Consider the following 24,603-nt stretch of genomic DNA (forward strand, 5'->3'; position numbering starts at 1 on the left):
GATAAGGTGGATATTAAAAACGTCCCTTCTATACACGGGGCTCCATGGGATTCAGTGACTGGTGCAAGGTCAGACAACCAGAGCCGGCCCTGAATCCGCCATCCTCCCGAGCTCCAGTTCTGCTTCTGTGCCAGAATGGACAAGGGTAACATAAAGGCATTTTTCTCTCCTTGTAAAAGAGAAAAAAATGGGGGGAGGGGGAATTATTTAAACACACCTCACTCATACTGCAATCACTGCATTGTTTTTCCTGTTGAAACACCCTGTTGGTTTTTAAATCCCTTTAAACCTCCCCGGCACCTGTATGGCCCAGATCCAAGAATTATTACCAAACCCCTCACTTTTTATATTTAACCACATAGGAGTTTCTGTGATGGTATCTGGCTCTTGGTTCAGTTGAAAATTTCAGAGCTTCCAGAATTTTTCTTCTTCCATCAAAGCTGTAAGCATGCGATGCTCAGACCTGATTTTTTTTTTTAATTAAAAAGAGAATGTTTCCCTCGTTTTGTTATCCTGCTGGTTAAAATAGCACCAAGGCACTACCCTGTATTGTTCCTCTGTGAAGATCCATCTGAAGTTTTGACCAAAAGAGAGGGCAGGGGAAGGATGGCGGAGGTCTCGGTCAGCAGCTCACGGTTTGTGAGGTGACCTCTCTTCAGGGCAAGAACTGAGGCTGACAGCAAAATGAGAACTTTCCAGTAGATTCATTATAACAAAGCATAATGTGAGCTCACTAGGCACAAAAATAGGCTGAAGGAAAGTGACTTCCACATAAGAGCTAATTAAATACTTTGATGTCAGAAAGCAGAGCAGGAGGGGCGGAAAATCAAATCAGACCAAAGTGAAGGACCTAAATTCAAATGGAAAGAAGCAATATTTTTCTCTCTCTTTCTCCCTCCTTTTCTGTGTGTGTGCGTGCGTGCATGTGTGTGTGTGTGTGTGTGTGTCTGTCTCTCTCTGTCTCTCTCCTGTTCTTCCTTTGCCATGAAAGAAGAATAAGATTCTGGAACAATGGGTTGTAAATTCTTCACCCAATTAGTCCAGTGACTTTACTACTGTTTATAATGCACAGAATGTCACAGGCTGTTTTGCAGCCTCCCCAAGTTGGTTTGTTAATAACAGGAAGCTAGCACTTCTCAGTACAGTGGATCAGCTACACGTGAAAATAAATGCAAAAAACCTGGAGGGGAATAGCAGCAGACCGAGAGTAGCCTTGATTTAATTTAACATTTGGGGGTCCACACACAAATGAGCATTTTAGTAGGCTTCATGGTGGAAGTTGCTGTCATTTGTAAAATATTCTGGCCAATTAGCTAATAGTGTGCTTGGATTTCTCCTGTTTTGATACAGTAATACTAAGTACATTGTGAAGCCCAATTATACAAATCATCCCCATATGCCATACCAGTCTTTCTTTATGAACTGTGTTTATAAATCCTGTGTGAGGAAATGTGTACTTCAGCAATTTAGACCATGTGTAAAAACATAGCCAATGGGATTGTCAAGAAAACAAGTTCCAGCCTAGGAAATCCTAATGTGTTCCGCTGGAATAACAGGAGGGTGCCGGGGAGTGCAGTGCTCTGCTTAAATACATATTGCTTTATAGTGTTTAACCGATTTAGGGGCTTCCGCTTCCCTTGCTGTTATTTTATTCTTCTTTTCTTTTAGGATCCAACCTTGGAGTTTTTGAGAAAATTTGGGATTGGTCTTCTCTCTGGCACAATAGCCTCCGTCATTAACATCCCTTTTGATGTTGCCAAAAGTAGGATTCAAGGGCCTCAGCCAGTTCCTGGAGAGATCAAGTACAGAACCTGTTTTAAAACAATGGCCACGGTCTGTCAGGAAGAAGGGTAACACATTCGTATTTTAATAAATGTGCAAGACTAAAGCATTGCTAAAACCATACTGTACTTCCACTTTGATGAGAACCGTTGAGCCCTCCTGAATTGGGTATGTGTCTAAGAAGCCCTAGGGAATAGATGAGAAACTTTGTGAGATAATATAGTAATGCGATATTGGCAAAACCTTCTTACACCATCAAGAAACATGAGCTACGGTCATTCAATACACTGTATGTTTGTCCTAGAATGCCAAGGTGAACATTTTGCTTGTGAGTTTGCATATAATATGCCCTGTTCCCACATGGGCAGGAGAATAATTGTCTTCTGATTATAAATCTATTCAAAATGTCACCTAATTATAGTGGGAGAATTAAACATGAGAGTTCTGTGAAAGTAGGTTTCTTTTAAAATTTTAAAGTATGTGCCTTTTTCTGCTGGTCTTTTTTTTTTTTTTTTTTCAAGTCTAATTTTTGTCTCTTCATCTCTCCTCACCAGGTCTTATTCTCAAGTAAGCAAGTAATATTTTATTATTTTGATCTAAACTGCATCATATTTCCTTCTGTGAAGACTAAATTTCTGGTCTTTTAAACTCAATTACAAGAGTCATTTTGTCCATATACACAGCTGTCTTGAAAGTAAGGCCTGTCTTGAAAGCAAAAACCATCTCGCTGATGAAAGTCCTATTTCCGATAGGACAAGATCAGCATAACTTGGGTAATAAAGAATTAATTAACTCTTTCCTCTCATCCAATTTGCTAGCCAGATACTGTCTGTTTGGGGATTTGAAAATTTTTTTCAAATGATTTTTTTGGGTATATGCTGGGTCAGCATCTTAATAAACCTTAGGTACAACTCCATTTTATTTTCAGAATAAGAATGTTGCTCTTTGCCTTCCGATTCTAGCATTTTAGCATTGTATAAAGGCCTGCTTCCCAAGATTATGAGGCTTGGACCAGGTAATAATGTTTTCATTACTTATATCCTTCCTTCTTTATTGTTCTAGTATCTCTTTTTTTCTTATTTGTGTCTATAACACAAGAAGAGTTTGTCACACTGTGAAACATGGAAACCTTAAGGATGAAAAGTTGTCTAGGAGTATTCAAGACACTGAAGGCTTCCATTAAAAATATTCTACCTTTGTTTATAAGGTGCTATACATGGCCTCGCTGGAGGCTGATAGAAACCAAACCCCAGCGTAGGTCAATAGGAAGGGAGGCACAGCCAGTTGGAGTTTGAGTCGCTTCTGGCTGAAGGGGAGGATTTTCACTGAGTGAGGGACCAGTCCAATAAAACTTTCCCTGGTGCTCCTAGTTCATTCTTGCTCCTGCCTCAGCTTTGCTTCAGAAAGAAAAAAGGAGGACAGCTTGTCTCCTTGAAGCGCCAGAGCCACTCTCCTCACAGTCGCCTCTGGGGAGCAGGAGTGGGGGAGGCTGCAGGCTGGCGCTCCCCTTCCTGGCTCCTGCCAGCATGTTGGTGGAGGCCTCTGGCTTGGGGCCTTACCTCAGGATGCCAGCCCACAGAAAGCCGGCTGCCATTCCCACAGGGAGAGTCAGCTGCCTCTATGTAAATAGATAAGAAAGCAACTGCTGCAGACTCAACCACCTGGGCAAATAGTCTTGGATTATAAGCGACCTTGTGAATAAGTACAGAAGTATGCACTAGACCACACGTATTTTTTTTACCAGGCCGCATTCACCTACTTAGACATCCTGGTAATCTTCCCCAGAACGTTCCTACCCTCTCCCTCTCTGCCAGTCCTCCCTTTGGACACCGATGTCTGCCTCCTCCCCCTCCCCACCACACTCACACACGTGCACATTTACCTTTAAATCTCAGCCTGGTGAACCAGCATTTCTGCCACCCTGAGATATAGAACAGCAGTCTGTAAACTGAAGCTGGTGAACAGTTCATACTTTTGTATGTTTAGAAAACACTTTCGCAGTTCCCAATCCACGTATCCCAGCCTTTCTGGACACTTAAGCGTGGATTTTTGCTTCACATTTGAGATTCAGGCCTGACTTCCATTTGTTATTGGCCCATGTGTAAAAACGAACCCAATGATAAAGAATATTGGTGATTTTGTGCAACTCTCTCTGCAAGAATGTGGTGCTTTCCTTTCACCGCACAGTGAAAACCTGCTAGTAGACCTAGTATTAGAGAAAATCATAGGACTGGCCCTGATCCAGCTTTCTCCGAAGGGGATGGGCCTGAAAAAGGAGAGTGATCAGGGAGAGTTTAGCTAAAATGGTAATTGACTGGAACCTTAATCCAAAACTCTTAAATAATCTGACCCCAAGTTTTGTTAGAGGCTTGCAAATGTTTGGTTGGCTTTTTAAATGTTTTTGCATGAGGTGTCCTGAGTTGCTGTGGTGTTAAATCCAATGAAAAGGGTTGTTGTGAACGTACTGTCCAGGCTAAACAAAACTGTGAATAACTGGAAATCTCATTCAAGGACCTGGCCTCCACTCTCATCCCAAACAGGCAGGTCCTAGCAACCTCAAAGGAAAGAAAGGTGTAGAGAGAAAGGTCAGACTTTTGAGTTAAGTAGAAGATTTTTTGAGTGACAGTGGGAAAGAGAGAGAGACAGTAAAAAAGAAAAGAAAGGTGAACCTGGAATTTTATTCTGGAGAAGCATCCCATCTTATTTTTTATAACAGCCTTAGCAGCTCTATGTGATGAATGATCAGGACCTCCCATAAAAGGAGAATCTTGAAGACTGTGGTTTAAACTCCAGATATCACTAGGCTGAAAACTAACCCAATTCTGCATGTTCTCGTCTTACATTGTGAACAGTTAATAAGAGTAAACACAGCAATTACATACACATTAACGACCCTCTGTAGTGAGTCCCTTTTTGTCTGCCAGAGCACCAAGAGGGCTACAGCAGCTGAGAGGGGGCTAAAAGAGTATCTTCATGGGTTAAAAATGAAAATCACAGGCAGATAATTATCTTTGGTATAAGGTTACACAAACATGTGCGGCCTGTAGATTAAAAAAAAAAAGCATATGGCAGTATATACAAAATAAGATGAAAATCAAGTTCTGTTTCTTTCTGTCAGAAGTCAATCTTCTGTTCATGCAGCCAAGTCTTCTCTAAGTTGTGCTCTGGATATCTGTCCACATTTTGATTTTGTAATATTGTTCACATAGACATGAAAGGATAGCTAATATCTTAAAGGGCACAGGACATGTGCTATTTACTGCATCAGACAGAACACAAAATCATCTACATACAAATGCTTCTCCCAATGTCTAGGTATTCAGCAGCCTCAGTGCCCGTTTTCCTATATCATATTTCTGTTGCCAGATTACGTAGCAAGCCTTTTTGCAGCCAGTTATATAACTCTTCTCTTCCAAGATAAGTGATGGTCTTATGACACCCATCCCTGAATAGCAAATTTTCAAGTGCAATCCGTATACATCTGAGGCAGAATGAAGGCAACAAAAAGCAGAGGCAACAAAAGGAGGTTGAAGGCTAGCTAAGTTTTAAAATACAGATTTTAAAAGTACTCAGAAGCTTTCACACTGCAATCCTGTTTGAAGATGTAAGAGAAAACCAGGCTCGTCCACCAAGCACCGTCTTAGGGATTTCCTTCCTGAATGCAGCTACGACAAGGCTAATTATAAACTGAAAAAGATAAATCTTTTGCCTACATATGACGAGTCTGAAGGTTTCTGTTTGCAGGAAAGCCACATGCCCTTACATGACTAAATGTGTCTGTATTTATTTACTTTTAAAAATTAAAAGTGCCCGAAAAAGAATCTGATGAGAAATGATGAAAGTTACAGAAACTCATGGGGAAAAAATGTATTTGGAGACTCAAGATGGTGTTGATTTTGCTCTGAGAATTTTCCACAGTAGTTTTCTATCTATGTATTGGAGCTTGAGAACTGATGATTCTCAGCAGCTCCTGCGTGGGGCTCCAGGGATTCAGAAACCCAGTGGGAAACACAACACAATTTCACAGGACGTGGGACAAAAACCAGCTCTTTTCTTTTCCAGGTGGTGCAGTGATGCTGCTGATTTATGAATACACCTATTCGTGGCTTCAGGAGAACTGGTGATTGCCTACGGAGTATTTTTCCCTCTTGTGATAATGGATATTCATTATACAGCATCATGTTTAATATTGATCAGCTAAGGCGATACAATGATAAATTATAATTACACAATTATATAATTATAAAGGGTAAAGCAGTTTGTTCAAGAACAAAACCTATTTTGATACTTCAAAAATTATCTTTAGACAGTTTGAAACTGTCATTTTGGTCATATCCATAAAACTAAGAAAAATAATACTATGAAGCAATAAGGTATATAAACTGAATACAGAAAAATAGCATGGAAATCAGATATATTTCATAAAAGCAGTATAAATTTTATGACCAATGTTCCTCTTACATGGCTTCACAATGAAAATTCATTGTATTGACGATTATTTTTTCCCAAAAGGTCAAGAAGTGCTTAAAAGTGAAAAAAAAATTAAGCCAAAATTTAAAGTTTTTACAAAGAAGTAAATTCTTCCATAAATAGTATTTAATCATATACAAGGAAAATATTTCTAAAATGTACTAAAATTTCTAAAATGTTTTAAAATTTTATGTTAAAATGTGAATCTCTTGGTTTCCTTTAGCAATAATACATATCTCAGCTATATTTTCCTACATCTACTTTATATTTTGCACTGTTGGGTAAAGCAGGTCATATTTTAAAATCATGATATTTGAAGTCTTTTGTGACAAATGTAAAAATGAAATTATATTAAACTACTTACGTTCACATAGTTCCCTTTGAAAACAAGTTTTAATGCTGAAGTATTTTCATGTTAAATCACAAATTCAAACCACCCCTTGGGTCCGTTTGTGCTGTCTGTATTTGCATCAAATACATTTGTTCAGAACTCTTACCTATGCCATTCTTAAAAAGGATATTTAGAATAAAACTACATTTCTAAGTTATTAGTTTTAAATGACACAGTTTCAGGTGTGAAGTCTACTAGCGACAGTGTTCCAATATGTAATATGAAGGGGAAAATGTTTCAAAAGAGAAGTACATTCTTAACATTTCCAAAGATTCCTGTACTAACATGCACTCCAAAAAAAAAAAAAAAACAAAAAACCTCCTTGGTGTTGATACAACCAAACTTAATTTTATATCTGCATCCTGAAGTGATGCTACTTCAGTAGCTAGAGTCAACAAAAATATCTGCAAGTTCTAGATGACACCTGTTCTCAGCTACTACTGTGAGATATTTCTACCATGAAGCTGTGTCACTAAAACATTTTGAAAATAAAAAATGAAAGATAACAAGGTAATTATTACTTTTTATTAATTTAGAGCATTTGAAGTATAAAAATAAAGGCTTTTGACATACTGTATATACATACACAGCCTTCAGTTGTACATCCTTTCCAACGTGTTTTTTAATTTATATTTCAGCCCAATATTTACTAAGAGGGTCATGAAAAGTAGGACAAAACAAGAGAAGTAAGAATGTGTCTGTTGTCCAACTGCATTCTATCCTTGCAGGATAATACTCTTGCATCCTGTGAGAGAGAGCACTGCCTCCACAGAGGCCATGAAATTGAACCTTTCACCTCTTCATGCAGATGGGGTGGAAGAGGATCTCTGAAGAGTTCATTTGCCAGGTTAAAAACAATAATTTTACCCCCTAAGAAACAGAGGAAATATGTCAACATGAACCAATAATAATAATGTTTAAAAATCAAACAATCCCAACCCCATATCCCATCCCACTTTCCTTCTCTCATTTTTAAAAGTAGCTTTAAATCATACTGTGCTTTGAATAGCAAATTGTATTTGGGCTTTCTCTTATCTTTTTAAAATTTACTCCATGTACATTCACTGTTGCTAAGAAAAGACCTAGGGGAAAAAAGAAAAGAAAAAAAGCAAACTTTGATACTATTAATATTAGGTTGTCAAAGATACAAGAACTGGGAAAAAATTATAAATAGCATAATAACAAGAGATTTCTTAATTTAGATAAAGAAAATAGTTGTGTTTCCATACAAATGATTGATATTTTTTAAAGACTCCTAATAGCCACCTAAAAACATCTGATAAGGAATAATTCTGCACCTTATGTCAGTTTTTCTGCATGGCAGGAGAGTCCCTATACAGTATGGTTTTAAAGTCTCCACCAAAATATTGGACTGGTATTTTGTTCCATTTGGTTTATAGTCTATTTTCTCACCAGACTGGGAACTCCAGATGTCAATAGGAGTTTTACAAGATCAAAGGAAGACTATGGCCCTGAGAGTTCATCTGCTGCTTCTGCTTATTCTTCTCCTGAAGTTATAATCCTCTGTTTGTAGCACTGAATTTCGGTTGCTTTAGAAATAAATGCAGTTCAAAGCTCTCTATGAGATATCTGCAGCTTGAAAAAAGCAGTTCCTCGAACATAGCTTGTGTGTCAGAAATCTGCTTACTGTTTATATCCTAGTGATTTGAAAACCTAGCTAACCTAGCCATCTGAGTTTTAAATGAGGCCATGAAACCGATGTGACAGAACTGGACTGCCATGTGGGCTGTGCACAGCACAGACAGGAAGAAATCAAAATCACCTAACGAACGCATCTTTAACATCCATATCTAGTGATGTGCCCTGTTAGTTATTGCACAGAATTAACACCAAAAACCCCGCAATATATTAATTTTCCAATAGATCAATTGTACCAATGTTTTAAAAAACGTATTTTTGAGCCTATATTGCCAAGCAGGAAGAACTTTCTAAACAGAAGAGGTTAAAACTGTAGAATTTTGCCCAAGAAAATCAATTGTTTTAAAATACATCACATAATCGCGTGCTCACACACACATAGACACACACACACCCTCAGCTCTATTATTAACATTAAAGTGAAAAACAAATTGGTTTAGAAAGATCCGTCAAACTGTGTCCTGTAACTCCAGAAATGAATAAAGGGAATTTTTAAAAATTAAATAGAATTTGTATTTCTAATACCACCACCAGTTTACCTACATGTGAAACATGCTTCTGTACAACAATGTAAACTTCACAGCAAGCCATTTTTACATTCATTAGAGCAGAATTTTCTGTTTGCTTTAAATTACAACATAATTTTGGGCTGAGATTGCTGAACACAGGTAAGCCAACAATAACAGTACAATTTAGTTTCACAGTGGTTTTCTTAACATAAAGTTCATTTTAAGTGTCTTTGCAAAGCATTTCACATTTCTAAGTGACTTCCTTTAGAGCCTTGTTCAGATATTTTCCACCCTCTTGTCTTTATATGCTTGGCCTGTGTGTTGTTTGATTGGGATACAAAATGGGAGACTGGCTTGTTTTATCTGTGTTTTGAGTCCTCAGTTGTAGAAAGAAAATGTCCTTCATGAGATGTTGAAGCCTTCACTGCACACACAAAATTTGGGGCAAGTCGAGGTCCAGAAGCCTGAGCAGCCCACCACCAAACAGAGACAAAGACGTTGCCGGAAAGTCACCTTTGCAAAAAGAAAGGAAAAAAAATGGAGAGGGGTGGGGGCAGGGCGGGGGGGGGGGGCGTATATTCCATGGAATGAAAACACAAATGCACCATCCAGAGTCCATATTTACAAGCTAACAGAAAATATAAACATTATTGTATTTGGAACCAAGTCAAAACACCAGGAGGAGCTAAATTCAGATACTGCTTGTTATACATATTTTTTCCAACAAAATAGGCCATCTGTTCAAAACAAACAACAGATCACTCAAGTCAATTATTGATTGGTTTCCTAGTTGATGAATTTAGGATTATTTTGTTACCTTATTTGATTAGAGGGTGTAGCATAAATTTTTCTATATGTATTTTCTTTTATTGATTTTGCAAAATCTCAACAATTGCACGTTTCAGAAGTTCAGGTTGATTCAGAATAAATATACACATGTGGTTTTACCAAAGACTAGTTTTAAAAGTTCCTTAAGCCCTTTGAGGGGTGCAGGTTTCTTCACTACGTTAAAACAGTGTGTGGGCAACACAAACGTCTCGTTCAATCCTTAACATCGCTTTTGTTTTTACATCCTAAAGTCATCTCAGGTTTTCTGTGAGAGAGAAGTTATGGCAAGAAATATTTAAGTGTCATCAGCACAAAGGATGTGAGTCCGTAAAGCCAGCTCTCGAGGCAGGAGGGCTGGAGGGCAGAGGGGCGGGATCCGAGACCAGGGAGCAGGGGGAGGGTGTGCCGCCGAGAGGGGGGACTCGGGTGAGGCTGCGGCAGACGGAATCTCCCATCAGAGTGCGGAAGCCGTGACAGAGTGGCTACCTTCTCGGGCTGCCTGCATTCCCTTGAACGCCAGCGACGCGGGAATGTCACAGTTGTGGGGGGAAAGTGGGGTGCCACTGGCATGTTGCCACGCATGTCCAGCAACATAACCAGAAGGAGCAGCGCTGTAGGTCATGTAAGGCGACACCTGGGCTGGGGGAGGATAAGCAGCCATGCTGGATGCTGACACAAAACTGCTTACAGCTGGGAGACCATTTGGTGCCTAAGAGGAGTAGGAAGAGAGAAGGGGTGAAAAGAATCACATTAGAGTGGCTGACACTTCACGAGTTCTTAGAAAGAAGCAGAATGTAAGTTCTGAGTAGTAATGAACAATATTCTGACTCTACTTTCTGAGGTTTTTTTTTTTTTTTTTTTTTTTTTTTTTAGATTTGACTCTTTATACTCTACATGCACTCACAGTCATGCTACTTAAACATATTCTTTCCACGAAGATTCTGAGGAGGCTACAACCAGAAAATTCACAGTATTTGCTTTTGCTACTTGGAATTACAGAAAGGAAACGCAGGGTGAGGAAAGAATTAATTGTGATTAAGTACTCTTAGAATCCATTCAGCTCTCTATCTGCCTTTGTCAACCTTCCCCATACGTCAGTTTTGTTTGGCTCTTTTGTTGAGGCATTTGTGAAGGGCCTGGTTGGTGTAGCTTTCGTTTCCAGTAAAGAAGGGCAGAGTGTGGGCTGTCACTTTAGAAACTCAAAATGAGCATGACCTTTGTTAAATAAAACATGGGGCGTATTTTAAAATATCATGTTGAAAATGTCTGTTGGACAAAGGACATGTAAAATCAGGTAGTTTGTCTATAAGGAGTTTTTAATGATGATTGGGGGTATTTTGTCCAGAGCTATTTTATCAAAAAGGAAACTGTCAGAATATTAAAGAATCGCATATGCATGGTTTTGAAATTGGAAAACTTGCTTGCAAAGTTTTAGGGCCCTGTGATCAGAATTTTCAGAAGCCACATGGATAAATCTCCTGAAATGAATTTAAATGTAAAATGTTAGTTTGCAAACAAAATGCAGCAACTCTGTCAGGCAAGTCTGCCTAGGAACCAGTCCTCTCTTGGCATCCAATAAATTATTGTTGGTATCGTTACTATTAACAACACCAAAAACACCCTGATTTCTAATCCTGATTCTGGCATGAACAGTCGGCATCCTTCTTCAAGTAACTTAATTTTTCCCCTTCAATTTCGACATTGTTTAGTAATAAAGAAAACCCTGTTTCCTGGTAGTGATGTGAATAAATAAACATATCACCAGGTTTCCTAATGAAAATATAATGTAAATAATAGAAATATTATTCATAAAACCAATTTAATCCTTAGAGGTGAGAAAAGCAGACATATGTTGGATACTTCCTCCAGTTCAACTGCAACATAGAAATTTTCTAATTTAATTCATTTGGTTATTATTTTCACTTCCACGTCTATGAGAATGCAACAGTGCGGTCTCAAAAATGATTTTCTCAATTTAGAGTAATGCGTGAAGAATATATACATGGATGTGATTTAACACTGCTTGTGGATTTTTGACAAAAGAGGAATAAAAGTAGAAGGGTTAACATTGTGAGTTGGTTCTATAAGAACACACACCTCATGTTCTTTTTGTCAGAGTGCTTGTTCTTTGAAAACAGGGAAGAGGAAACTGAGGTTTCCTGAATCTGTCCTATGTCCCAGGCACTAAGAAATATCCAACATATTTTATCAAATAATTAGAAATGACAAATTGTATCTCATTTTAACCTATTGAGTTTATAATAATTACAAGATAACTTATAATGAGTACAATATGATGTTCAGTTGAAATTAAAATGTGTTACAAAGGATGATGCTCTGTTTTTTAACAAAGAAGCCATTGCACATCACTGTTGAATATAAATGAAATCTTATCCCCTTTTTATACAAAAGACTATAGATTAAGGAGTTTAGCCATCTATCCTAGGCCAATCAGCAAGTTCATGGCCATGTGTTAAAGGAATTTATCACCCCTGTCTGATGCAGGATCCTCTGTAGCAAATCATGCTACTTCTCCCTGACAATTAAAAGATAGATACAATTTAATTTCAAACTAGAGCATCTTTCCTGGTAAAAGATTCTTTCCTCTTCTAGAACCTGATTCTCATTCTTTGATCCTAATTCTGTTTCTTAACTTCCAAAAAAACACTTTTTCCCGCTTTCTGAGAATGGCTCATTAGAAAATGGCTCAAAGGAGACACACTTTAAGGCTCTCAGAAGATGAGTATGAAGATAGAGAACCGTCAACTGCAGAAGAAATTTAGCATTGCATAGAGATTATAGTTCTGATCATTATTATCTAGAATTTTCCCAGTAATGTAAGAGAAATTAATTTGGAAAGGAATTGTTCCAATTCAGTTATGGAAAGGTGTTTGCATCTATGTTTGGCCTCTTCCACTCTAGCATTAATTAATATTTTATACTATTTGTGCCAGTGTGCACCAAGAATCATAAAATAAGGATGTTAAGATTAAAATGTTAAGGTTAAAATTACTTTGAAAATAATGAAAACCTTTGTTCAACATTTTACAAGTACATAGGCTAGACTAGTATAATACAGGAAAAATGTATTGTTTAGCAATACATTAGCAGAAAAAAATGTATTGGTGAGTTCTATTTTTCATCACAGCTAAATTTTTCCTACTACTCATTCTTCTTTCTTTATATTTTTTCTGTCATTCAGCATTACAGTTCTCTCTGAAATACCTGCTTTGTCATATTCCCTTTCCTCCCCTTACACCCTTGCCCTTGGATCCGTTGCTCCCTGATGTCTCCCCTTTATTTATTTGGGGCTCTTCAGCTGTTCTGATGTAATCTCTACAATCCCTTATATGGGTCCACTTCTTTTTGCCCAGAGATGTTCTCCCTAAGAAGCCAGGCTGGACTGGACTCTCATTTTAGATAATGCTCCTAGGATTTGGGGGCAGGCAAAACATTGGATTTAGGCCCATGTTACCTTCAGGTGCCTTACTTACTCCATAACTACATTTGTTTGTCAAGTGTAAAAACACTCATAATTCTTTCATTTGTCCATTTTCTATTATGGCACCACATTTGTTTTTTTATGTTATTAGTCCTATTAGTATTAAATATTTCAAAGTTCTCTGAAATCTGCAATATGTTTAGAGTCATTTTAGTGATGCAGGCCCCTCTGTACTGCAGAAAGGAAGGCTGGGAAGGGAAGCTCAGAGAGGTTCAACCTCCTCATCTTGTAGAAAAAGGCAAGCAGAGGCTGAAGCGTTTGCTTAAAAAAAAAAAAAAAGATGAAATCCTTAAACTTAAACAGTATAAAAATAGCTCTTAGCTTTCCCTCCGGTTAAATTATGACCTAAATTTGGGGTAGAAAAGTTCTGTCTTAAGTTCCCTTTTTACCTTTAAAGTTCAGGTTTAGAAATTGCTTAAAATGGCATAAGCAAGATGAGAGAACAAACATGCTTTAAAAAAAAATGTACCTGCCACATTTGCTATTCATTCATTCTAGTAACTCAATAAATACATCAATTTTCTCACTATTAATTTTGAAACATGACATTAGTAAAAGATATAAATCTCTACCAGGTAAAGTAATTGTTATTTATGAAGCAATAACGGAAAGAGTAAAATTTTCCACCGCAAAGGAAAACAACTACAGGTAGCATTGATGTTTGTTTACTCTTTCCAATAAAAGAGTACATGACTTAAACTTCCCAAATCTGTTTAATGTTTTCAGTGAAGGGCATGTAATTAATCTGAAAAGCTAGTTAGGCTGAGTGGAGACTACCAAATGTACGCCATAAATACAGTGGGAGCAAACATGCTAAATTACTCTATTTAATTGGATTGTAAATATGATTTATAAATCGACCAACATATGGAATCCCCAGGGAAGAGTAAACAAATTTTCCAAATGAAACCCCAGCAATGGGCATGTAATGGAAATCTCATTTTTGAAAATGACTTTACCTAAAGATTCCATAAATAAAACCTCAATCCATCAACCCCTTTTTCATGTGGATCTTCCATGAAAGCCATGAGAAATCCTTTCCTCTAAAGAACTGTATAAGGGTCCTCACTAAGGCAAACTATCTTCTACCTAATTTTGAGAACGAGATTTACTAATACAAAGTAAAATAGACCACACCGTATACCCTACAAAAAGTAAGTGACTTGCTTTGTTGAATGTTTTGAGAAAAAGGTAGATTTTATCCCATTGACATTAAACGAAAGACTCCAGAAAAAATACTTAAGATGCAATGTAGTCTAGTTAAGGTTATCACAAGAGTGAATGAAAGCATGAGTTTTCACTGTATTTATACAGACTTGCCAGTTTTAAAAAATATTTTTAAATAAGTTTGTTGAGAAGCTATATTGGAAGAGAGCTAGACTGTAAACAGTTTGAGGACAGGGACTTGCCTTTAATCATCTCATATCTCCACAAAATGGGACACATCATAGACGTTTCATTATCATTTGTATACTTAAGTTAGTGCAGCCTTTTGAAAGCAAAAGATGTGATGCTCTTGCTTTTAAAAAACAACAACAAGAAAAAAACAAAACAAAAAAACCTGGGCACCCTTTATCACAGAACAAGTATTAACTTTAAGTAAGCAAAATGAATAACGCTGTTGAAAAGGTAAATAAAAGTTGTAACCTAGCTATTTCATTATTTGATTTATGGTCATTCCATTTATTTCCCCCCCTCCCACCTCCAGAGAAAATGGAAATGCATTAGTATCCAAACACTTGTGACCAAGAAAAAAACTGGTATGACAACTGTCTGGCAGTTAGATGTTATAGACTATTCTTCAGATTCTGGTAGTTGTCTACTCAGCATTTTCTCTTGAGGAAAATGCAAATAGCAGTGCCAAGTCTTCTATCCACAACCTTTCATCCACTCATCAGTTCTACCTGGTCTTTCCCTTATGATAACATGAGTTTACCTTGGCTTTATAATAAAGTAGGTTCAGCCACAAATAGAGATGTACTTCACCTAGAATTTCAACCTCAATATCATAAGCAAGAAAAAGCTGCAGATCTGAAAATAAACAAGATTCTCTTTTTTGGTAAAATCATTCTTTCTGACTGCTGTTCTACCCTTCTTTATTTATTATGCAATAACCTAGTATAATAAATCTGACAAAATGAAATGATGGTTGTAAATATGGTTTCAACATTCATACAAAAGGATCTTAATTATGCATAATTGCAGATCTGAATGTCTCTAGTAATGGAAAGCTGCTATTTAAAATGTTTTCCTAAATTTTATGCTTCCAAAATGTTATTAAAATTGATGTAGCCTTGAAAAAAATTTAAATTGCTTCTTTTGGTATTTTGTATGACACATTTTAGCAATACCTAATCATTAATTTTGTTTTAAAATACAATTAAAAGCTAACCAGGTCAAAGAATATTTTTCATAATAGATAACAAATTTCAAAGACTATTGGCATTTGCCTAAAATTGCTTTCTCTACAAAATTATAAATTATTTAACACAAAGTTAACTTTATTTGATATGAAGAAAAATCCAGGGCAACTTCATTTATATTTTCACAAGAACAGTGTGTCTACAAGGACAGCCAGTCTGTTAAATAATGCACTAGAAAATTATATTCAGGATGCTGAAATACTATCTTTATTTCAAATACAATGTACAAATGAATGTTTCACAAGAATTTCAGATCAACTTATGTCTCCAAACTCTTTTCACATCTCGTTTAACTCTGAACTTTTCTTAAGTTCAAGTGCTTACTGACTATTCTCCATTCCTGAGATCTCAGTCGGTAGCTAATTTTATATTAAACTTGCTTGCTGTCTGAGTTGATGTACACTGCCCCAAAATGAAGATACTCAAAGATTATAGGTCTACCATTCAGATTACTTTAACTAGAGTACCAGATATTCATTTTTTTCTGAGAAAGCATGCCCAATTATACAAAGAAAATTTCAAGAACTATACAGCTGTTTATAAACTGTTTAAATAGAATGAGGCATTGATTCACTAAGTACCATGTAAAAGAGTAGATATATTCCAACCTCATGTTTCTCTATATTTGTTTGTTTGTTTCTTTGTTTGTTTTGCCATGCAGTTGCATTCAAGAGAGATTCTATGCTTTTAACAGAAAAGGATCAGCCATTAGGAACCAGAGAACATTATTGGCATCCAGAGTTAGATAAGATTAGAGAGTTCTAGCCCAATATTAAATGTGGGTGAAAAAAAAAAAAACCCAAAATAAATATCCTTTTTCTTCTATCTTCAAAGATAAACAATAAGGATTTCTGAATGGCACTATAAAATGTCAATTGCAGTGTAATATTAATGTGTACAAGTCTGAATATTCTAAACTGTTTTAAAAAGACAAGATAGATGTGTGCATAAGGTTCTAATTACTAGCAATGGAGCTTCTTTCTTTGCAGTTTAAGCTGAAAATAGAAACTCTAGATTACAGTAATCAATAGAACCTATGATCAGTTGTCAATTCAGCCCCTCTGGTAATTTTACAGGTATATTCTGGCAAAGGCTTATGCTCTAAGTCCTACAATCCTGAACCCTTGATTTCTTCCTTTATATACTAAAATGAAACTGAGATTATATAACATTGCACTATTTAATAACAACCATAAATGCCCTAAAAGTATAATGTGCAAATATTTTGAGATTTTTTTTTTTTGCCAAAGGCTTTCAATTTTTGCCCATAATACAAATAGAGAAAAGTGTTACCTAAGTTTACACTAGGGTTGTGGAAATTACATATGCTGATAACATTTTGAAAAATAACTTTTAAAAAATAAAGCTACCCTTTAAATATCTGTAGGAGAAATTCAAATATATGGAATACACACACACAACACACCTTATATTTGCATGTTTGTTTATGAGCAAGTTTTAGTGTATAATTTTACCCTCAAGGAAATCAATGTCTAAATTCAAAACTGCTCACAAAATGACACAGTCCAAGTGTATGTGTCTACTTAGCACACCTTCAGCATTAAGCACTATTTTGATAATTATAATAGAGTAGCTACTGATTTAATTATGCATAGAAATTTTTCAAGTTTTGATATTTTACATCATTTGTGTTATCTTACTACATGGCAATGCAGAAGATTAGCATATTGCCATTAAGAACTTTCCAAATGAAAGTTTGATACAAATGTCTTTTTCTTCTGCAAAAACTTTTTAACTTGTCCTCAAGCATTTAGAACAATACTTATTTTGCCACGTTATTTAAGGTACTTTTATAAATCTGATAGTTAAGTGAATTTATATTCACTGTATAAAATGTAATGGATTTTTAATGTTCAGAATATACAGGGTAGATTATTTGACACAGTGTTCTATTTTTATTTTAAATTGATTAGTTTCATTTTGAAGTGTACGTATTAACTAACCATTTCTAAACAAGATTAAACACTAGGTCTATAATTCAAGGAAGTAAAAAAAGTAATCATAAAGATTTTTGGATTATGACACTGCTTTATATATAAACTAGGTTCATCAACTATATGTGGGAATTAGAGACTTTTTTTCAGCTCTATACTTCACAATGTTATTCCAGGAAATGATGACCTAATAAATGTTACTGAGCACCTATGAAAAGCTTGCTACTCTGTATGCTAGGTGCTTTATAGACACACTATTGTTTGTAACAACATACCTTGACACGTTTTGACTATGAGCTAGCTGATCAAAGCATATTCTGACAAAAGAATAAAATGCTTGTTTTTAAGTCAATCTCTAACTGCCAGTTCTATCACAGGTAATATTTAATGAATGCTTACTATGTACCCTCTAGTTGCATTATCTCATTGAAACTTCACAGCTCTTGAGGTTGGGCCTATTATTTCCCTGTTTCATAGATGAAACAAATGGAGGCTCTAAAAGGCTAAATAACTTGCTTAAGTGGCAATGGTGCCATTGTACATAATGCCTCTTCTTTACAAATTACCTTCTGTTTTGTAGAAGGCAGTGACAAACTTTCTTATAATTTCTCATTGGAATTCTTTACAGTAGAAAGAGATTCAGGAAAAGGCCCCTCCTTCCTTGCTGCTATTTTCTGTGTTATTTGTCATGGGAGAGCTACTAATATATATGGAATTCTATTGAAACAAAATAAGGGAGGGAAGAAGTGGAAGTGGGGTTTGTTAGAGAAAATAAAGGCTAGGATTTTTTTTCCCAAGTGAATAAAAATTACAAGTTCCATTGCAGTTAAAAAGCTGATTTTTACAGATAAGAAAGCATTAAAAGTTTTAAGATTTCAGAAGACTACAATGAAGACTGGGTATTTTGAGGCTTTGAATTGAAGTTTTGTAATGAATAAGTTTGCAAACCTACACAGGTCTGCTCAGAGAAACCTTATTCTGCTTTAAGGTCTGGGTTTGTTTTTGTTGTTGTTGTTTGGTTTTTTGAGAGCTTTGAACTCCTGACTCCATCGGGGTGATGAATTTAGACTCAAACTCTTGCGCTTTTGTTGTTGTGGTTGCTTAGTTTTTCCCAAGGGAAAAAAAAAGAAAAGAAAAAACACGGGTGTTTTAATTTTTCTTTTGGAGAGTCGGGGGAGGGAGAGAGGGAAAGAAAAATTAAACGGTCCACAGCCAGTCCATATAATTTGAGGTTTTCTCACTAACCTCCCGGGGGAGATTACGAGGTGACCTTTAATCGGGAAGCGGTAACTTTATGACGTTTATCGGCTTGCCCTCGCCTCGCCTCGCCTCGCCGTCGCAGGACCAGCCACACGCGCCTGTTCTCAGGGAGCCACGGACCGTCCGCGCGGGAGGAGCCGCAGCGCCGCGCCCTCGGGCGTGCAGGCCCTCGGCCCGGCGCGCAGTTGAGAACCCACGGCCGCTCGCCCGGCCCCTCGGAGGCGCCTTCCCCGGTAAGTGTAGCCCCGACGCGAGCCGCGGAAAGGGCTTCCGGCGCGACCTCCCCGCTCCTCCAGGGGCCAGACGGGCCCAGAGGCGTTTCCAGGCCCGCGCCTCGGGCAGCCGCCGCCCCGGACCCCCGGCCGGGGAGTCGAGGCCTCCCTAGGCCCTCGCAGGGCCGGGCCACCGTCCCGCCCCCGTCGCTCCGGTGTGGGACGCGTGGCCGCCACGGGGAGTCGACCTCGGCTTCTCCTCGGTCGAGGCTCCGAGAGCGGCCCGGGGCCTCCGTCGCCCCAACCCCGCGGCCCACCCGGCCGGGCCCTCGCCTCCTCACCTGAGCGTACTTGGCTTCCTGCTCCAAGGCCCCCTTCTCCAGCCCGTTCACCGCGTGCGGGCCGGCGGCGGGGAAGTTGCTGCGGCCCAGGCTGCTCCACTCCTCCACCTTGGGGCTGTGGTAGGGGGAGCTGTCGCTCACTCCTGGGGAGGAGGAGAGGGCGTCAGGCTGGAGGGCCAACCGCGCGCCCCCTCCTGAGACCGGCTCCGAACCCGCGACCCGCGCGTGCGAGGGCGGCGACCTCGGTCGGCCCCCTGTCCTCCGCCTCCCAGGGGCGCAGGGCCGGGCCTCTCCGGACCGCAGCCCAAGGCCTGGCGGAGCTGACTCTCCTCGGAGTAGGCCTCTTCCCGCCCTCTTCCCCACGCCTTCGGGAAGATACTTTTTTCTGTTTCAGCCGGCCTTTGATTACCTCCTCTCGTCCTCGCTCCCCCTGGGAAACGAGTGGAAGGAATCTGAGAGTTTTCCCCAGATTTTCCCAAATCGAGGAAAGAACCCGTGAAACTGGATGCGCCGTTCTCCCCATTCCTAACCCAGGGTCCCAATCCTAGCCCAGGGTCGAGCGGGGTTCGATGAAAATCTGAGACTGGTGCCCACTGAAAAAGGAGCGAGGGTCACCCAGGCCTAACCGCGCCTATGCTGGTGCTCAGAGACATCCAGAAAAGTGTTCACTGTGCTGTGGAGGTCTAGTAGTTATGTCAACAGATGGAACAAAAGACCTGCAAAGTCCTTTGCAAACAAATAACTAAAGGATGCCCACAATACACATGCAAAACATAGGTGCATGGGTTTCTGCCTCCCATGTGTGCCTACCTTGTGTGTGACTACCCTTGGTGCTCTCTCTCTACACATTAAATACATGAGGTTATGTGCATATGACTCAGAAAATAAATACTACAGTCACCACTGTAAATGCCACCAGTGTCAGAGGTAAGGTTATAGGCTGTCTTTTTCAATGAGACAAAAGGTTAGGAAAATTAAAGTAGAATTATTTTGGAAAAGAGGTAAAGCCATCAGCTATCCTTTGTGTTCTTAATAGAGATGCAAAGAAAATTATATGGTGTAAACTGATTACCACAATACCTAGAGGTTTGCCTTATTGAATCATTGACATCTTTAAGTGAGCAAGTACAACTTTAAAGAGAAGATATTTGAAAACTATGAGCAGTTTGTCTTTGGGACCCATGGGTGGAAGACTAAGTTTGACAAAGCTACTACCACTTGATTTTAAATACTTCCATCTGATGCAGTGCTTCAAAGGGGCAATCATTTTGTAAAAATGATCATTTGAAGAAATAATCATTTTATATTCACAGATTTGTCAAAAAACAGGTTGTTTAAAGCTGGCATCCAGAATCAACAACACGTAGAATGAAGAGTTGCTCCTCTTCATAATCTAATACTTTTCCAACTGACATTTGGTCTGATTGTAGGCTCCCTAGGGAAGAAAAGTTTTCTTTTCAACTCTGTCAGTCTTTTTCTCACTATGCCTCCCCCCCTCCAAAGAATTAGACTGTGTTCCAATCTGCACCAAGAAAACGTATTTTGGCCCAGGACTGCCAGTCTCTCCTTGCCTTCCCAGACAAAAGGCAATCGGTGGGCACAAGCCTGAAGTTATCTTAAGAAATTGAGATCCCCCTGCGCGCCCCCATTTCTGCTGATCTCACACTTTCCCATGAACAGGGGCTTCCTTTAAATGTCAGTGAGGTCAGTTTATCCTATAAATCAAGGGCAAACTCTCTCCAACTAAAGCTCCAGCCAGCTCCGAATAACACAAAGCTGGGCTATAAGAAGGATCTTGTAAAGTCAGTCAGAAAACAAGATGATGAGAAATCAGGGCCATGCTTTAATTTCTTAAAAAGATAATTTTGCCAATGCGGTGGCAACTGAGAAAGCCAGGAAATAATTAAAAGAACTATTTCCCCTTTTTCCTATTTAATTTTTCCTCTGCTCTTTTTAAACTTTTGGCTGAGAAATTAAGAAGGTAGCCTTTGTATCTCTGCATTATTTAAATTCTGCATCCAGGGTAGTTTTTACTTTCTTGTCTCCCTATCGAGAAAGAAATGAACACTGTTTTTGTTTTGTTTTGCTCTGTTTTAACAACGCAGTAAAAGAAAACAACCTCGGGTCTCCTGCGGAAGCCCGACTGAGCTTAAGAGCTCGGGGAATCGTTCTTAGCAAGCAGAAAAGACACTCACCACACGCAAGGTCAAGGGTGAGAAAGGAAAGGAACAGTGGGGTGGCACCACTGAAAACGTGCAGGGACTAGATGTCCACTCGCATTCCCGGGGACTGGGGGACCCTAAAGGGAAGCGGCAGGCGCGGGGAAAACGGGAAAGAACAGAAAAGAGGACAGCACGGAATCGCCGTGCATTTTCTCTTCATCACAGCGGTGGTTGGTGCCACTTTCTGAGATATATATGTAGTGAAATCTGTTAAGATAAAAGTGTCGGGGTGGGGGTAGGAGGGGAGAAAGCGAGAAATAAAGCAGAAAATTGGTCCCAGAATGAGCCATGCTGTAACATGCAAGTTACTAGTAGTAACTTCGGGACCTCAGTTTCCGAGGAAAATGAAGTGAAGCATAAGAATGAAACCAATTAGGTGACATTTGAACTTCCTGCCTGAGCAAATTTGGCCTGATTGCCAGAATGCAAGAAGAATACTGCAGTTTCCACAGGGTGCCCGACTCCTCGCGGCCGCATCTGATCCCCAAACAAGCTGCCCGCAGCAGAGTCTGCAGCCGGCAGCCTTATGCCGGCTCGGGCCTCTCCGACTGCGCCCCAAGTCCGGCCCCGGCTGCGCTCTCCAAGTGAGCGAGCTGGTCTGAGGCTGCCGCGGCGCGAGAGGCGGGGGAGGGTGGAAAATGCGAACCATGTGTTGGGGATGGGGGGATGTTATGGGTCTGGTAGTTTGAGATGAGGCAGTAGACTGTGTGTGGCGAGGAAGCGAAGGGCATGAATTTCACATTAATGAGATCAGGACACCCCCTGGGAGGACTCCTTACGTTTCCAAAGGAAAAAGCCTCAGGTGGTGGGATAGACGCGGGCCCCCGGAGGCCGCAGATACAGAAACCCCAGAGAGGGTGCGGAGGGAACCTCTGCATATCCACACATCCGGCCCCCCGAGCCCTTACCTTGGTCCGTGATGGAGCGAATGCCCAGGATGTCGGTGACGGAGTGGGAGGAGGGCCAGGTGCGCGGCATGGCCACTGAGCCGGGGATGGCGGGCACCCCGGGCGGCGTGGGCACTTTAGCAGCGGCTGCCGTGATGGGGCTGGGGTACGAGTAGATGTGGTTATAGGGCAGCGCTGGCTGCGGCGCCGGCTGGTGCTGCTTGTATGAGTCGTAATGGCCCTGTTGGGCCAAGTTGCCGATCTTGTTGCGCAGGATGCGGCTGATAGAGCTCACCGAGGGCACGTTGTACTTGTCACACACGCCGTCCGCCAGCAGGCGGTCCCGTATCTCCCAGGCGAAGATGCCGGGGTCCCTCTGCTTGTAGGTCCGGATGTGCTTCACCACGGTGGGGGTGGTGACCCGAGGCTTGCTGCCCCCAATAGCTCCTGGCAAGATCGAGCCTGTCTCATTGTAGCGCGCCAGGATCTTACTGACACAGCCGTGCGAGACCCGTAGCTGGCGGCTGATGTCACACGGTCGGATGCCCAGTTGGGCCAGCTCCACTATGCGAAGCCGGATGGCGTTGGGCAGCGGCCTCCCGTTCACGAATACTCCTCCCAGCTGGTTCACCTCCCCGAAGGCTGGCTCTGCAAAACGAACACACGGCGCGCGGGGACGCGCACCCGCAGTTTGGGACAACCGCTTGCCACTCGGCCTCCGCGCGCGTCAGGGGGCCAGGCGGATGCACTCGCCTCGGACTAAGGACCCGGGCTTTCACCAAACCACACGGTCCCCGAGCCTTGAGGAACGGCCGCAAATCACCGCGGTCGAGTCAGACCCTCCTCCCTCATTCCGGTAGTGCCAGCGGCCGCTACAAGCAAATAAAGTGGTGAGATTCAGGGCCTCTCCGAGTGCTCAAAAGTCTCCGAAGCAGGCGGGGAAATCGGTCTTGAAGCCTGCAAGCGGCTCCTTCTCGCCTACTCGGCGCTAAAGTTCTTGGGCCGCTCCCCCTTCATTCCCAGCGCCCCGCCTTGGGACCTGCGCAATTAGACAAACTCTAGTCTTTTTTTTTTTTCTGGTTGGCTTTCCCCCCGTGTCTGCGTGTATTGAAACAAAATTTGGTCCGCAACTGGGGCCGTGGGGCTTGCTAATGCCACCGCTCCCTAGTCTTGAAATTAGAAAAGGGCATCAACAGCAGCAACCCAGTAGCCAGCGTTCAGACTGAACTGCTGTGCGCCGCTGACCCTTGGCGTGTTCCTACAACTTGTAGGAACACGAGCAAAGTCAATAAGGAGAGTGTGAGCGCTCAGTGGTGCGCGCCCTCGCGCGCCCTCCCTCCCTCCCTCGCCCGCTCGCTCCCTCCCTCCCTTCCCGGCTCTGACAGCGTCCCCCGCCGCCACTCACCCATTGCTCCGAACAGTACACCAACCGGGCTCCAGTTCCGCACTCCCAGAAAGAAACTTTTCGCGTGACCTCAGTGGGCCGGCGTGTCGCTGCCCCGGACCGCCGGTGCCTCTGCTTCTCCCGGGGAGGAGGCGGCGAGAGTGCAGAAGGAAGGAGTAAAAGGAAGTCTGTGCCCCGATGAAAGAGGCTTGAGTTCTGCATTTCAATCTAAGCAGCAACGTGGGCTGGGCTGAGCGGGGCCGGGCGGCTCCGTCTATCACTCACTAGGGACACGCCCCCAAAGAGGAGGGCCCGAGGACAAGCTGCGTGATGATTGGTTTGGTCCGTTGATCGACAGCACAGTCCGGGAAAGTCCTTCCGCTGTCTCTTTCAATCTTGCTCTGCACCTGGGTGACTAAATACAATGAAAAGAGGTGTTTGACACCTTCCCGGGGCAGCGCAAACAGACAGCAAAATCAGGCTGTTAAAAATGCTGAATAAGCAAATGAGAGCGTTTGGTCTGAATATGAGATACTCGAAGGGAGAAGGGGCTGCGAAGACTTCTTTGGGGGAAAGACGGACATCTCAGAATTTAACTTAAAACTCTAGGCGGGAGGTGAGCGCCACTGTCTTTGGTGGTGGTGATGGTAAGGGTTCTTAGAATAGCCTGTCATGCAAGCCTCGAGGGGCTGTCAGGAGAGGGTGGCTATTACCGGCGGATCCTACCGCACTCCAACCCTACGGCAGGTGGCCAGAACGCAGGTGTGAGAAAGTAGGC

At 40.9% G+C, this 24,603-nt stretch overlaps 2 protein-coding genes across 7 annotated transcripts in view; one reads left to right on the top strand and one right to left on the bottom strand.

Annotated features, from left to right (window-relative positions):
- Nucleotides 1–8,894, top strand: part of SLC25A21 (solute carrier family 25 member 21) — a 478,694-nt gene extending 469,800 nt beyond the window's left edge. For 5 of the 6 annotated variants that reach the window (XM_057720563.1, XM_057720564.1, XM_057720566.1 and 2 more), the window contains 4 exons: nucleotides 1,669–1,850; nucleotides 2,745–2,797; nucleotides 5,845–5,902; nucleotides 7,372–8,894. In XM_057720563.1, coding sequence (XP_057576546.1) covers nucleotides 1,669–1,850; nucleotides 2,745–2,797; nucleotides 5,845–5,902; nucleotides 7,372–7,474 — 396 coding nt within the window. In that variant the 3' untranslated portion in view covers nucleotides 7,475–8,894. Of the gene's footprint in view, nucleotides 1–1,668; nucleotides 1,851–2,744; nucleotides 2,798–5,844 lie in introns of all 6 variants that reach the window. The other variant, XM_057720567.1, reaches the window with a different exon arrangement.
- Nucleotides 8,895–8,997: 103 nt separating this feature from the next.
- PAX9 (paired box 9) lies at nucleotides 8,998–24,039 on the bottom strand. Its single transcript, XM_057720562.1, has 4 exons — nucleotides 23,847–24,039; nucleotides 22,463–23,089; nucleotides 19,333–19,475; nucleotides 8,998–10,348 (listed from the first exon to the last, which is right to left on the bottom strand). Exons 1-4 carry the CDS (start codon nucleotides 23,848–23,850, stop codon nucleotides 10,094–10,096), a joined length of 1,029 nt encoding a protein of 342 aa, XP_057576545.1. The 5' UTR covers nucleotides 23,851–24,039; the 3' UTR covers nucleotides 8,998–10,093.
- Nucleotides 24,040–24,603: the final 564 nt, after the last annotated feature.

Source organism: Hippopotamus amphibius, chromosome 2 (genome assembly GCF_030028045.1).
Source record: "Hippopotamus amphibius kiboko isolate mHipAmp2 chromosome 2, mHipAmp2.hap2, whole genome shotgun sequence".
Taxonomy (NCBI): Eukaryota; Metazoa; Chordata; class Mammalia; order Artiodactyla; family Hippopotamidae; genus Hippopotamus; species Hippopotamus amphibius.

Bases quoted from the DNA above. Each gene is read 5' to 3' on its own strand.
- PAX9 (XM_057720562.1), bottom strand. The intron at 19,476-22,462 runs GTAAGGGCTCGG...CCTCCTCCCCAG, and splicing joins TCGCTCCATCACGGACCAAG to GAGTGAGCGACAGCTCCCCC. The intron at 10,349-19,332 runs GTGAGGAGGCGA...TACTCCTCTTAG, and splicing joins AGGAAGCCAAGTACGCTCAG to GCACCAAATGGTCTCCCAGC.